The following is a 13,337-nucleotide window of genomic DNA, read 5'->3' as shown; positions in this document are numbered from 1 at the left end:
CCGAATACCAACTAAAACGAGGCATGTATTTTATAATTATGTAATATAATTTACTTCGAAACATTTATACGTAATAAATTCTAATTTTTTGCGATTCGTGCGTAAAAAATAATCAAAATCAAATCAGCGCATTTGTAATGTGCTCCGTTAGATGGCGCAGAGCTCAGAGAAATATTGCGTCTGCTAGGTGCCTAGGTCTTTTTGGAATTGCTGATAACGTTATTTGAATGTTTACATGTAATATTCGTCGCATTTATTTCTGTCATCCAAAAATTATTTAGTTGATTTGCAGATTGTCTTAAACTCTGCATTGAATTCGTGTTTCCATATATTATGGATCTGATCGCTGTTGTCCGACGTAGTCATTATGAAGAAAGCACTAGGGAACGCCAACAACTAAACACGAGCAATTCTCCATGGGAAAAGTGATAAACCCTTTACATTCTATTTAGTGTTATTTTAAGATTTTTTTGAGTTATTATTATTAAATTTTTTTTGTCTTTTGCAGTGAGTCTGATATTGGGGTCACAGCGTGTGCTGACTGTGTCTCCTCAAAATGTTATAGCATTTGCTTGTTATGGAACACTGAAGAGTAGTACAGCAGGTCCAAGTGACCAAAGCATGAATGTTGTTGTTTGTGACGCTAATACCCTATGGGATACTCATATGTAAGTTTGAAATGTTAACAATTAGTTCAGAAAATTTGAAAAGTTATTCTGTTTTATTTTCTAGTGTTAAGAGCTGTGTGGCACAAGTTACTGAACATTCTGGAATGGGACCAATCTGGTCATTACTTGCTTATCAGTGATACTGCGGGAAAAGCAGAAATCGGGACAACACTCACACATCTTTTGAATGAATGGACCAGAGTAGCTAACATTTGCATTCCAGATGAGCCAATCCAGGCTGGAATGTTTTTCTTTAACGGAAAGAAAGTAATATACAGTTGAAGTAATTTTGCTTTTCAAATTAACCCTTTAGAGTTGGTTTTTTTCAAATTTGATTCTAGACATTTTTAAATTGCCAAAACCGGGAAAGTGTGTCATATCTGGACAAGTATATTCAAGTAGATATGAAACTAACCATTCGCGGATTCAAAGGTCGTCCTCTACAAGGTTTTCTTGTTGTTGGAATGACTGGCCTTGTGCAAGCTTTTGTGATGGGTGGTACGAAAGGAAAAACAACAAATGTAGAAATTCTTGGCGGAATACGATTAGCATATTCCTTTGTGGATCTTGCCTGGAAATAAAGGTAGTTGAGTAATTAATTCATTACAATTTTTTTTAACTCATGTACGGTCTTTCAGATGGAGAAATATTAGCGGTAGCATGCACGGGGATCCCTTTGGACCCGATTGTATATTGCAAGCTTACCATTCAAAAAGATGACGGAGTGGAATTCAGTTGCCTTCTTGATGAATATCGTCTTCGTTCTGAAACATTCACTGGACTTTTCCCCCTGCAGTCAGGAGGTAAATTTGCTTGAAATATTGAACATTTTGATTTTTGTTTTTAAATACTAAAGGTGTCTTTCTTTTCAAAATTAGCCAACGAAATGCGTGTGTGCGGTGTGAATTTCAGTTCACGAGAAGATTCATCGGGAATATTCCTAGTAGTAGATGGAATTAATAGTGGAACTCTTCAGTATTTGGGAGCTGTCAGAAGTTGAGCGAACGATTCATTCGCTTTTCTCCACTTTGGCTGCCATGAGTCGCTTCCTGCAGTGGCAGTGTATGTCCGTTTTCAATTGAAACAGTCGAATCACCTACGTCTGTCCGTCACGCAATGTCTGGGTAAACGGCCAAGAAGCGGGTAGCCCTCCACAGCATCATTTAGTCATCGCCACTGCATGTGGAGAATTATTGTGCTTACAACGCGAGAGTATGAAGCAGGTAGATATCGTCTATCTAGATTACGTTAAATAACTAAAGTGTAGCGCCATAAATGAATAACATTTCATGTGTACATTTTAAAGGTGGGACACCTCAGCATTGTGGATAGGTCGAAATGTGAAAGCACCCAATCGAAAACGGTCAGCTCGGCGTGTTTCACTGCCACTGGCAATGCATTGATTGCCTTCGATAACACTGCGACAATGTTTGTCTGCAAACTTTCTTCCATCACAGATCCTGGTTAGATTTTGGTCAAGTCTTCGGCAAATATCTGAATGAAATGAGTTTAAACTCTACGAATTAGGTGTAGGAGCTGCAGCTACCATTCCTTATGCATGAATGTCATTGGAGTATTGTCTGCTGACTGGTATCGACTATTGGGACGTTGCTTGGAACCTGTTTTGATCCGGCCGTTGTGGAGCTCATCTGTGAGCGCTAGAGTAATTTAGAGTTTGCCGGCACACGTGTATTATTACTTCTTAAGTATATTGGTAGCTATACAACCCTGCATTTAATCTTGTTTGCGAGTAAGCGAGTATAAGCGATTTGTGTTTGTTTTTTCTGTGTTATTATTAATGATGTGATGCGAAAGTTGATACTCTGAACTTGTTAACCTTGGCGGACGTCCATTTAAGAAAAAATGTTTTCTCAGTACACTATTAGCCTACTTCTTCCTTGATTTTGCATTAACAGAAGACACCCTCTCCATAATGGACCCAGCTTGTACCAACGAAAGGACGTCTCGGACATCTTTGTTCAAGGCCTTGTGGTGTTGGTTTGAAGACTTATTGACGACCCTTGATCTCTCCTTTGAACTGAATTCTCGTCGGTTAATTGAAGAATTATTACGAACAGGTGACGTGAGTAGTGTAATAGCCTCCACAACTTCTTTCGCCTCCGTCATTATTTCATGTGTAGGTGACTGAGGAAGTCGTGACAGGATCAACAGAACTTTATCGTAAATATCGTGGAAAATTTCCAGGAAAGATCGTTCAAGAGTGACCTACCCAAAAGAATAAATACAGGTATGTGAAACTGTGTTTTCGTCTTGAATATATCTGTATATTGCGTATGTATATCTCACCACGTGGAGAAGTTCTTCCTGTTTGAAGAACTGAATAACAGGGAAAATGTTTGATCGAAAATGACTCAGCTGTTCATCAGTGGCATCCGACATCATTTTCAATTCCTTGTTGGGATCGTCATTTGTAGAATCGTCATCACATTCAAATAACTGAAAGTTGGGGTCCATTAGAAGGATAACACCGCTGATTCGTTGAACCTGATTGAGAAATGTCCCGTGACGAGAACGGCATCAACGTTTATGATTTCGGATGAAATTCGATTGATAAAAACTTCAAGAGCTTTGGAGGGCGGAATCATGTCTGTATCTTGGCTGCCTAAAATGTGAAGATCATCACGTTAAATCTTGTCAGCCAATTGAAAGGCTAATTTTTTTCTTTAAGTGCCAGAGACGTCATCGAAACCTACAGTGCCGAAGGCTTCAGCTTAATTTTTATAACGGATTTACCAATAGTAGAAACGACTTCAAGAAATATCGGCATCATATCAACATGGTGTAATCTTCCGCTGATTTCCGTAAGATGTTTTAAATTGGTTATAATTTCTGATCTTTGCATTTCTTTGTGAATAAGGATTTTTTCGGATTATTTTTTTAAAAAAGGTCATGTAATAGATTTAGAAAAAAGCAATTTTAATCAGTGAACAGTTTTACCTGCGTCCAAAACGAAAATTATATTAATTTTCGGAATGTTGTAAATATCCGATTCCTGATTCAAATTTAATTTGATGAATTAATTTTATTGCTATTGCCTAATAAGCCAAGATTTTAAAATTTACCTTGATAGTTCTCTGAATTACCAACGGTATCCGTTTTGGTAATTCGTTGTAGTATTTTTTGATTGGGGAGTCATTCAATGTGGGCAAATTGGCCACTGCAGAAGCATCAATAACAAAGACTGGATCACTGGAATCCCCAGCGGAGGTGGTAATATTGTTGGATTCATCTCGCCAATTGAATTTGGAGAATGGTATGGGTATCCCCAAAGGTACGCCTTTTGCTGGAATTGATTTACTTATAGTCTGAATTTCAGTGTCGTTTTCTACTGAATCCGGTGTCATCGTATCTTTAATTGGAAATTTGCGGGAAAAAAATGCAAATGTAAATGCAAACTATTAGCTAATTATTATTCTATTTCACTATTTGTGTGAGGTAGTTGTTTTGTTAACGTAATTTAATATAGTTTCCTTAATTATTTCTTGCAGGAATGCTATTATTCTCGTTAAAATTTTGTCAATCGATTTTGTAAACGTAAATTTGCGTATGCACGTCTAGCCAAAACAAATACCTGCTGTTAATTTTTTTTTTAATTTAGACTTACAGTCTTACCAGTAGTCATGCAGATACCCATTGTTTCTTCCGCGGTTTGTATGATTACACGTTGTATAGTTGGCAATCCGAATTATCACTAAACAAAATACAAACTACAGACTGGCTAATTACCTGAAAACTAATAATTCGTTTGTTTGGTTTCAGGAGCAACCTTACCTTGCGAAGCGGTGCCTAGTTGCCTACGCACTAAAGGAGCTTTAGGTACGTAAACTTTCAAAATACCAAAGAGCCGTTGCGTCGTGAATGTCCCAAAAGCAAGGGAGAATTCAGAATTGATTTTCTGATGAATGAATGATAATGCGGTATCCATCAATACATCTAGCCAGTCACGCACAGTAAGAGATTCCGACTGCAAGATCAATACAAAATCATTTTCTGATTTTGAGAATCGAGGTCGAGCGAACCATATGCCTCGTTAAGTTACACACTGCAGCACCAGAAACTTACGTGCTGCGCTGAGGCATCTTGCGCGTTCGTCAAGGCGTGATTAATAATTATACGACGGTCGTACTCTATAGGTCCAATGTTTTAATACGTATGGTTCCTGTGGCTTACGAAAAGAACAAACAAGTCAACACGAGACAAAAGAACACGATACTTTGATTAAGAGTGAGAGGTTATGCGGCAAACCTTTATTAGCTAATTTATTCATATAGGCCTTGTTCAAATCTCCAGCTAAAATAACCACGAAGTTCTTATTTTCACCAACAGATGGTGTTTCATATCATCACATCGGGTTTTTAGGAAACACCCGATTCGATACATCGATAATCGCCGCCATCACTACCTCTTAGTCTGTGGTGGAATTGAGTTCGAAGTCCGAAATTACTTAATTAGTCTAAATTCAAACCAGCGGTCCGTTTCGATACCAGAAACTAAGGCCGTTTTAGTTTCTGAGAATATACAACCAAAAGTACTGAAACAAGGGTAAAATAGAATCAAACTCAAATAGTATGAGCATCAAGAAGATAACAATTCAAGAATACCGAAAACAGATCGTTCACAGAGTGATCAACCAAAAATCCACTGAGAAACTTGGGATCACAGTAAGTTTTTCTTTCTTATATTTTTCTTTTCTCTTATAAGTAAACATTGTTTTTGTTCAGGCTGAACCAGAGTCAAATTTAGAAGAGAAATGCCGTGGACAATCACCAAATCCAGATAGAGAATCTACTTGCCCCCACTGTGGACATGTAATATGTTCCACTAATACATGTGTGAGGTTCATGGGCGTCTTTGAAAAAGAAAAAACGGTGTATCAAACTTCAAATCTTAAGTCATTACCTGGAAACAAATCATCCGGAATCTCTCAGATATCAAAGGATTCATCGTATGGCACCCGATGCCCTCAGACTCAAAATGCTTCTAGACAGAGTAGAGCCAGGTTTGAGGAGCCACAGTGTGTAACACTTAGTAGCGATGAAGATGATGACTCCTTTCAGGAAACAAAAAAACTCAAATGTGATGGTACACACAAATCCTCTGAAAAATTGGATGAAAACCCTTCAATTGTGATTCAAGTACAGCCCAATATTATAGAAAGTCAGTTAAACTCAATTATTTCCACTGCTGGTTTTTCTTGTTGATTAATTTATATTTTTCTTTTCAATTCTTTGCTTACTTGTAGGTGAAGCTTCAAATGGTGTCTCGATGGATTCGCCTGTTGATACAGAAGAGAATCTTGGATCAAACGATATGCTCCTCTGGAAAGAAGGTGGATTGAATGGACCTTTCTTTGCCGTAAACTGCCGATCTGTTCGTATTGGATCATATAAGATTGTTCCAGTGGGACGTGTGTTATTCTCGTCCGAAGGAATTATGTTGCGAGCTCCAGTTTTTTACAACCATGATAAGCCATCAGAAAAGAGCGCTGTATTTAATGTAGCTATTCCAGCTCAGCAACTTCTAAAAGTGGATGCTCATTTCAGCCGAAAGTTGGAAGTAGTCTTCCTAGATGTTGGTTCAAACTGGTGTCGCCAGCTTTCGTCAAAATTAGGGTTATCCAAAAGTGGCCCATATTGGGATTCTGCTAGCAAAGACGACAATCAAAAACGATTGACACTGCTGCCCAATGATTTGGATAATGCAGCGAAGAACGCAATCAGACAAGTTTTCGTTTCTCAAGGTGTTTATCACGAAATTAATCATATCGAGGCCAGCCGACTCTTGATTATTTCCTCCAGCCTCCAACCTCCAGAAATTCGTGATGCGCTTAAACGTCTCGCCGCGAGCACTGCTGTATCAGCAGAAGCGAGTGTTTCGACAACTGAAACGCAAGATGTGAATGGTGGCAAAGAAGACTCGTGCAAAGTTGAAGTAAGTAAGTCGTTATACACCTAAACTAAAATTTTTGTCAAATATGTAGTTCGTAGAGCTGAACGCCGAATTTGTGCCTAAAATCAGTCTTCTTTCTCTTCTAGTTACGTTACGCTGCCAATACCGGTCACGGTGAAATGTATGTCATCAAACATATGACGAACCTGTTTGTTCAGCAATCGAGCTGCGATGTTCAGTTCTGTTTCAAAGGAAGCCGAATAAAAGTTGGCGGGCACGCTTCCATCTTGGCAGCCAGAAGTCCCGTTTTTGCTGCCATGTTCCAGCACGACATGCAGGAGAAGAAGACGGGAAAAGTCGTGATAAAAGACATCAAGCCAAACATTTTCAATGACCTGCTTCACTACATCTACTCCGGCCGAACTTCAGCCCCCCTGAATCAGAAGACTGCCCAGCTGATGTTTATGGCCGCCGACAAGTACATCATCGACGACCTGAAAGAATATTGCGCCACTTTCCTTCTCTCCCAAATGCAGACGACCAACGCTCTCGGCCTGCTCATCTGGGCACACCTGAACTCCATCGAGAAAATCAAGGAAGCTTCTATTAAATTTATCGCGGCCCACGCAAGAATAATTTTCAGAACGAGGGAGTGGAAGGAGGCTTTCACCGCCCACCCTGACCTCTGTTTGTTAATTACTCAACGAATGTAGTATAAGATGCAAATTGACGTTTACAAATCTATGGACGTAGCATTTGTAGCTTATTTTCGTTGTGTCGTGCACAATTCATGTACTATCCTGAAGCCAATGCACGGCGATGAATACTGACATTTTTCAAGAAATTCTTAGACCTGTTGGTAATTTTCTTCCACTTTTTTCTTTAATTTATATAGTTGTTTATTATACGGGTTCTCGGTTTCCTTGAACTTCACGTTCCCTATCGCGGGAGCACTGAACGCTATCGCAAGAAATGTTTAACACAGAAAATGAGAACCCGACCAGTCGACGATTATTCTTGGTAAAGAAGGGTTTCTCATTTCATTTCTTTTATGCTTACTCCGATTTGTCATCTTCAGTTAGTTCAGTTATGCTCAGTCCGCCGGTTTCCTGACAGAGAGAGAACGGCTTTGCTTTATACCATTAGATCAACAGAAAATTACTAAATGACCGTATTGGTTTAATTACTTTTTAGTAAGTTCTCCAATAACATTAACATTAAAAATTAAAACATACATTTAGATTTATTTATGTTCACCAAGGTTTTTTTTTCGAATAATGTCTCCTGTGTTCGCCCTTATTATCGCCTCGCAGTAGCGCAGTTGGGAGAGTGGTGGAATTCAATGCTGTCACTCGTTAGATTGCGTGACCCCCTTTTTGCCATTTTCAGGACTATTTCTTTAAATCTCTCACCGCTGTTTTTTAATGGGAAAAAGGGGGTTCCTTAACTATTTCATAGTTCATGTGAAGACATAAAATATGAAATAAATAACACAATATGGGGAATATCTAAGATAATATCTAAGATTTTTGCCGAATCGACGAGCACCCATTTTTTTATTTCATCTTCTTGTAATAAACATTTATATGTACACATCAAAATTCTATTTTTTTGCGATTCGTGCGAGTTTCATGGAAAAAATCAAAAAAAAATCAAAATCAAATCAGCGCATTTGTAATGTGCTCCGTTAGATGGCGCAGAACTCAGAGAAATATTGCGTCTGCTAGGTCTTTTTGGAATTGCTGATAACGTTTTCTGAAATCTGAATGTTTATATGTAATATTCGTCGTGTTGATTTCTGTCATCCAAAATATATTTACTTGTTAAGCAGATTGTCTTAATCTCTGCACTGAATTCTTGCTTCCAGATATTATGGATCTGATCGCTGTTGTCCAACTTAGTCATTATGAAGAAAGCCCTAGGAAACGCCGAAACGCCAACCAAAACCTAAAGCAAGCCTGTCATAATTTCTTACCTGTTATTATATTTTATTCCTTGGGTTGCCGGTTTGAGACTTGAAGCGTTAAGACATTCTGACATCAGCTCGCGAAACGTCAAAAACTATTACATTAACGCTATCCAATCCCCAACCATTCGATTTGCAGCATGGCCTACTATAATTACGGCCCATCGGCTGGCTATCTTCCTGTTGCCGAATGGTTCCCAGCCCCTACCCCTTCCCATCCCCTACTTTTCATAGCCAGAGGGTCGTAAGATACATCAGAAAGTTCCACATTCCATGTACTTTTCGCGGTTTAAAATTTTTTTGATCGTCAGTCTGTTTGCTCATGGACGCAGACACCATCCCTCCGATAGTAGCAGTGAAACGCCGTTGGGACTACGATTCGTCACAGAAAGTCATTGGATACAAAGAGCACTATTACAAGCTAAATTGCTCCAAACCATAGTTTCAATCGGCGGTTGCCCTTGAGTATGCCAAAGGATTAATCTTAGTTCTGCAGTAGGTACTATCGTATCGTACTATATTTCTGCAGTACTACTATCGAAAAACAGCAACTGTTTTATTTAGAAAGAGTAATTTACACGAATAACCGCGCCGTATTTCATTATAAGGGTGTTTCTTCCTACTATCCTTTCAACTACTATATCTCCTTTGCCATCTGATTTCGAACATGTTACTTCGTTTGACACAGAATTTGAAATGGACACGCACCCGGTATCTTATTTTTTTAAATTTAAAACTAATTATAGTTTTACATGTCTTTTACAGGGGAAAAAATTATAGTTGCGTCCTCTTGAACTTACAACTAAGTATCGTACCACCTTGGAATTCTCGGCTGCTTCCGCAGATTCCTGGGCAACGTTGATGACGGATCCGGAGTCATTTACTTTATAGTTCAAATATATATTTACGTTATAGTTCAAGAAATTTGTTAGGAATCCTGCTTAGTCCAGTATTTCACAAAATTGCTGAAGGACGCAACTTTACCTTTGGACGAAGACCAACTAAAGATTGCATTGAAAGACCTTGATAAACAATTACGTAACGGCTGAAGAAATAGGAGGGGGTCCTATTCCTGCGATAAAAAAAATCCTTCTTCTCCTAATCGTTCTCCTCCTCCAAAAAATAAACTTCCTCTTCCAAAAACAAAACTTCCTCCTCCTCCTCCACCAAAAGACATACTTCCTCCTCCTCCTGCTATAAATAATAATTATGCTCTTCCTCCTCCTCAAAATATGTGCCCAAGAACTGCAGAAAAAACTAAAGAAGAAAAGACTAAGTGTTAAAGTTTTAAAATATCAGTAAAATGTAAGCCTAATCTAACTTTCGATTAATTTTGATAATCATCATTAAATAAACTTATATTTTCATTTCAAATTTTAGGAGTAAACACAAGACTGTGCAATTTATGGTAGAGTCCATGTTCAAAACAATTGGAAGAATTCTTTCTGTGGCCCACCCCCAAAAATTGTGATTCCTGGCATTCGGTGGTGTGGTAAGTTATTCTACACCTGGTTAAATAAATAGAACAACATTTCAAATATTTTATTTTTATTAGACACCAAGGGAAAAATTGAATCAGCAGCGGATTCGTCGATTAAGTCGAACTAACAGTCGAAATTTGATGGAAACAACATTACCCCAGTACGATAAAAACAATAAAGGTTTTAGTTTAAATTCTTTATTCCATTTCCTTTTTTCTTGCAGGTTACGCCGTTCATGACTCGTCTGTCGAAATGTTTTAACCACTATGTCCATCGTATAGTGCGAGAAGACCCTCATCAATTTGACAATGTGTCAACAATTGTATCCGACGCCAATGTCCCCGGTGAAGGGGAACATAAGATAATGGAATTCACCAGACATCAGCGTGCAATGACTAGTCACGAATGTAACACAAGACATGATCTTTATGGTGGCGTGTATCCCTCAAAAGCATCAAATATAAGTATCCTTTATAAAACTATACTCAGCGTTTGTGTGTTCGGTGTTCCTTTGTAGTTAAGTGTTAGTGTTTTTTGTGATACGAATCATTACACCTGTAAAAAAGTCTACAAATCATCAAAGGTTTTTCCTTGAACTATTTTTACACTTAGTGTGGTAATGCAGTTCTTTTATGTTTCAGGGATATCTAACGGCTAGTGGGTCCATCAACTGGGGCCGAGTCAAGCTAATTCTACGTGACTTTTCCCAAGCTAAATCAAACAATTTTTAAAAGCCGTAAAAATCATGAGTAAAATGTTTTTTTTTTGTTTCATTGGGTTAAATACTTAAATTCCTTACTTGTTTCAGGACTCCCACGAAAGGTGGGAAAAGACTCAAAGTGAACGGAGAAAACCCTGTTCCCATCACATCTACCGAACCCCAAGCAGTACCATGGAACCGCGAAGAGACATTTAAGTTGGAATCCCAACCAGGGTCCTCAAGCAGTGAGGCGGACGCAGACACCATCCCTCCGATAGTAGCAGTGAAACGCCGTTGGAACTACGATTCGTCGCAGAAAGTCATTGGATACAAAGAGCACTAGTACAAGCTAAATTGCTCCAATCCAGAGCTTCAATCGGCGGTTGCCCTTGAGTATGCCAAAGGATTAATCTGGGTTATGCAGTACTACTATCGAAAAACAGCAACTGTTTTATTTAGAAAGAGTAATTTACACGAATAACCGCATCGTATTTCATTATTATGGTGTTTCTTCCTACTATCCTTTCAACTACTATACCTCCTTTGCCATCTGATTTCGAACATGTTACTTCGTTTGACACAGAATTTGAAATGGACACGCACCCGGTATCTTATTTTTTTTAATTTAAAACTGATTATAGTTTTACATGTCTTTTACAGGGGAAAAAATTATAGTTGCGTCCTCTTGAACTTACAACTAAGTATCGTACCACCTTGGAATTCTCGGCTGCTTCCGCAGATTCCTGGGCAATGTTGATGACGGATCCGTTTAGTCATTTACTTTATAGTTCATAATAGCCATCTCATAGGTGTGCGAAATTTCTTAGGAATCCTGCTTAGCCCAGTATTTCACAAAATTGCTGAAGGACGCAACTTTACCCTTGGACGAAGACCGACTAAAGATTGCATTGAAAGACCTTGATAAACAATTACGTACGGCTGAAGAAATTATGTCTTATTCTTTAGTTGTTCTTATTAGGAAACGAAGATTTTTTTTTTTCATTGTTTTTTTTTTCAAGAACGAAGAAATGTAGTTTGCCAGAACCAAATATTTGTGGGTAAACTTCACAAAGGGTAACGACGTCTTACGAGGTGTGACCGGAAAAATTAGAGTGTGGAAAAAACTTGAAAGCGCACAATATGCAGCCCCCTTCCCCTGCTTTGGTAGTATTTCTTGATTAGTTCCGGAAAATTGCTGCGGAAATTGCTGCGGAAAATTGCGTCGGTGCTGGGGAGTGAGTATTGTTAATGTAGGCCTAAACTAATAATTTATTATCTAATTCATTTCATTTTAAAAGGACTCTAGAACGTCCTGTGTATTGGCTTGAGCCCCTCAAAGACTGCCACGTTGTTTGGTATGTATTTTCTCATATGAAAGTTTTCATGAGATTTACTTTTTGAATTTCTTTCTTAATATTAATTTCGTAACTTAAATTTTAAAGTTTTAACTATCGAAATCCACAGCCGGATGAACAAGATGTAAAATCTGCTACTCTTCGGCTGAACAATGTAGTCGTGTAAGTTGAAATAGTTCCATCAATTCCATGTATATAATATGCATACATAACTTTCCTATTTGTCACCTTCTTTTAGAGCTTCAATCCCGATCTTGGTGTCGAGCCAGAGCAAGCTCTCTGATGAGATTCATCATCCTGAAGCGGGAGGTTCTAGCCAATGTGGTGCAACGAATTTAGTGATCTCTACCGTTGACGAAAAGAGTGTTGACGAGAACTAAGGTTTTGTTGTATGGTCGTTTTACTCGGTTTTAATTCGTCACTAATTCACTATCACGCGTTATCTTCCTGAAACGTTTCCGTGTGGTCCGCTATTCTCTGTCACAGTGTTAAATTTCCCGTCAAAGCTCATACCCATTCCCTTTTCTTATCACTTACCAAATCTTAAATATCGACCGATTGGTACCTTGCGCACAAGTGTACACTTTCGAATTTTTAATGTAAAATTTCGGGTGGTTAGCTGACAGTATCTCCTTCCCTACTGGTTCAATGGTTGGTGTAGAAAACGAAAAAAATTGAACAAAAAAAGACAGTCGATGATAATAGGCTACTGGTTCCTTCTGTTCGCTTCTGTTCGCTTCTGTTCCCCGGATGCTCTTGATCTATAACTTACGGAATACTGATTACAGTATCCGCGTTACATTGTTAAATTTTCAATTTTATTTATTTTTCAATGCGTGAAGGCCACAGATTTTTTATTGCTATACTTCGACTGCTATAATATGTCATGATTTCATTCTATTTGAAGTTAAACTCTTTTCTCTTAGAAAAAAATAAGAAATTCTGCTGTAACTTTTTCCTTCTAATTGAATTTTTCTCCATTCTATTTGTCCTATGGATTGCCTTACGGATTTTCTTAATATATCAGGACTAAAATAAATCCTTAAACAAGATTTGGTTTACAGAATGGCCGGCACACGTGTATTATTACTTCTTAAGTATATTGATAGCTTTATCCAGAATTTTCTATCCTCATTCTGTATAACCCTAAATCTAAACGTAAGAGTGGAATAACTTTAGATTTTAATTAAAATTGCGCGCTATAACTTACATCACACGCAATGAGTAGATCGGGGAAAAGTTGTCGAAGCTTTTGGA

At 38.2% G+C, this 13,337-nt stretch overlaps 2 protein-coding genes and 1 long non-coding RNA gene across 4 annotated transcripts; 2 read left to right on the top strand and 1 right to left on the bottom strand.

The window, feature by feature from the left end:
- Window positions 1-378: 378 nt before the first annotated feature.
- LOC124352557 lies at window positions 379-2,545 on the top strand. The gene is made up of 8 exons (XR_006921491.1): window positions 379-425; window positions 509-668; window positions 733-935; window positions 1,010-1,251; window positions 1,307-1,471; window positions 1,547-1,891; window positions 1,975-2,131; window positions 2,196-2,545. It is a non-coding gene; the product is annotated as an uncharacterized LOC124352557 (long non-coding RNA).
- A 103-nt stretch (window positions 2,546-2,648) lies between these two features.
- LOC124352555 lies at window positions 2,649-4,807 on the bottom strand. 2 transcript variants are annotated; one of them, XM_046802086.1, is made up of 7 exons: window positions 4,461-4,807; window positions 4,302-4,380; window positions 3,752-4,038; window positions 3,627-3,681; window positions 3,423-3,533; window positions 2,976-3,291; window positions 2,649-2,894 (listed from the first exon to the last, which is right to left on the bottom strand). In XM_046802086.1, the coding sequence occupies exons 2-6, from the start codon at window positions 4,321-4,323 to the stop codon at window positions 3,143-3,145; spliced, it is 624 nt and encodes a 207-aa protein (XP_046658042.1). In that variant the 5' UTR covers window positions 4,324-4,380; window positions 4,461-4,807; the 3' UTR covers window positions 2,649-2,894; window positions 2,976-3,142. The 2 variants fall into 2 exon arrangements, with proteins under 2 accessions (XP_046658042.1, XP_046658043.1); XM_046802087.1 differs by having other exon boundaries at window positions 4,294-4,807.
- Window positions 4,808-5,068: 261 nt separating this feature from the next.
- Window positions 5,069-7,422, top strand: LOC124352494. Its single transcript, XM_046802023.1, has 4 exons — window positions 5,069-5,350; window positions 5,411-5,846; window positions 5,932-6,620; window positions 6,725-7,422. The coding sequence occupies exons 1-4, from the start codon at window positions 5,258-5,260 to the stop codon at window positions 7,289-7,291; spliced, it is 1,785 nt and encodes a 594-aa protein (XP_046657979.1). The 5' UTR covers window positions 5,069-5,257; the 3' UTR covers window positions 7,292-7,422.
- The last annotated feature ends 5,915 nt before the right edge of the window (window positions 7,423-13,337 follow it).

The sequence above is a fragment of the Daphnia pulicaria genome, chromosome 8, assembly GCF_021234035.1.
Source record: "Daphnia pulicaria isolate SC F1-1A chromosome 8, SC_F0-13Bv2, whole genome shotgun sequence".
NCBI lineage: Eukaryota > Metazoa > Arthropoda > Branchiopoda > Diplostraca > Daphniidae > Daphnia > Daphnia pulicaria.
The sequence above is the reverse complement of the archived record's forward strand: the minus strand, read 5'-3'. Positions and strand labels throughout refer to the sequence as shown.

Excerpts from the sequence above, each read along its gene's own strand:
- LOC124352555 (XM_046802086.1), bottom strand. The coding sequence starts at position 4,323 with ATGGGTATCTGCATGACTACTG. Across the intron at positions 3,682-3,751 it reads TAATTCAGAGAACTATCAAG|GAATCGGATATTTACAACAT; the intron begins GTAAATTTTAAA and ends AATTTGAATCAG. Across the intron at positions 3,534-3,626 it reads AATTTTCGTTTTGGACGCAG|AAATGCAAAGATCAGAAATT; the intron begins GTAAAACTGTTC and ends TTATTCACAAAG.
- LOC124352494 (XM_046802023.1), top strand. The coding sequence starts at position 5,258 with ATGAGCATCAAGAAGATAACAATTCAAGAATACCGAAAACAGATCGTT. Across the intron at positions 5,351-5,410 it reads CTGAGAAACTTGGGATCACA|GCTGAACCAGAGTCAAATTT; the intron begins GTAAGTTTTTCT and ends GTTTTTGTTCAG. Across the intron at positions 5,847-5,931 it reads ACAGCCCAATATTATAGAAA|GTGAAGCTTCAAATGGTGTC; the intron begins GTCAGTTAAACT and ends GCTTACTTGTAG.